Raw genomic sequence first — 1,031 nt, 5'->3', positions numbered from 1 at the left:
AATAAATGTTAAAAGAGTAAGAAAGTTGGGTTGCCTCCCAGTAAGCGCTTCTTTAATGCACTAGCTTGATGTATGTCACCTCTAGGGGTCTTGTAAATGTAGGATGGTGGTTAACCTCTCAATGCTTCCACCATGATACAATTTTAACCTTTGACCATTCACTACCCAGTTTCTCTCTAGAGTATTTGATTGAGGATGCACCAATTCCACTGCTCCATAAGGCTTTACTTCTTTGATGGTGAAGGGTCCAAACCACTTGGACTTCTACTTGCCTGGGAATAGCTTGAGTCTTGAATTGAAATGCAAGACTTGCTGGCCTGGCTAAAAATTCTTCAACAACTTTTTGTCATGGTAGGCCTTCACCTTCTGCTTATACAACTTGGATGACTCATAAGCATTCAACCTCATCTCCTCTAGCCCCAAGAGCTACAGTTTCCTCTTCTCCCCCAACAAAACTTCATCAAAATTCAGAAACTTTAAGGCCCAGTATGCCTTATGTTCCATTTGTACTGGTAGATGACAAGCTTTCCCATAGACCATTTGGAATGGGGATAGTCCTATGGGAGTTTTGAAAGAAGTCCGATAAGCCCATAAAGCATCATCTAGCTTGAGAGCCCAGTCTTTCCTTGTAAAGGCCATAGTCTTCTCCAGTATCTTCTTCAATTCCCTGTTAGAGACCTTAGCTTGACCATTCGTCCGTGGATGATAAGGTGAGGCCACCTTATGTGTTACACTGTAGTGCCCCCAACACCTTCTGAAGTTCGATATTGCAAAAATGGGAGCCCTCATCACTGATCAGGACTCTCGGTACCCCAAAGCATGAGAAGATGTTCTTCTTTAAAAACTTGACAACAGTCTTTGCATCATTCTTCAGAGTAGCCATTGCCTCAACCCATTTAGAAACATAATCAACAGCCACCAAGATGTATTCATTCCCATATGATGAGGGAAGTGGACCAACAAAGTCAATACCCCATGAAATTCTGATACCAATGCCAGATGTCGTACAGGATGTCACGACATCATGCTTC

The 1,031-nt window shown here is 42.6% G+C and overlaps 1 protein-coding gene across 1 annotated transcript; it reads right to left on the bottom strand.

Annotated features, from left to right (window-relative positions):
- Positions 1-426: 426 nt before the first annotated feature.
- LOC102666000 (uncharacterized) lies at positions 427-789 on the bottom strand. Its single transcript, XM_006589857.1, has one exon. It carries the CDS (start codon positions 787-789, stop codon positions 427-429), a length of 363 nt encoding a protein of 120 aa, XP_006589920.1.
- Between the last annotated feature and the right edge of the window lie 242 nt (positions 790-1,031).

Source organism: Glycine max, chromosome 10, assembly GCF_000004515.6.
Source record: "Glycine max cultivar Williams 82 chromosome 10, Glycine_max_v4.0, whole genome shotgun sequence".
Classification (NCBI taxonomy): domain Eukaryota; kingdom Viridiplantae; phylum Streptophyta; class Magnoliopsida; order Fabales; family Fabaceae; genus Glycine; species Glycine max.
The sequence above is the reverse complement of the archived record's forward strand: the minus strand, read 5'-3'. Positions and strand labels throughout refer to the sequence as shown.

What these genes read in the sequence shown, in the direction of transcription:
- LOC102666000 (XM_006589857.1), bottom strand. Translation starts at nt 789, where the DNA reads ATGAGGGCTCCCATTTTTGCAATATCGAACTTCAGAAGGTGTTGGGGG.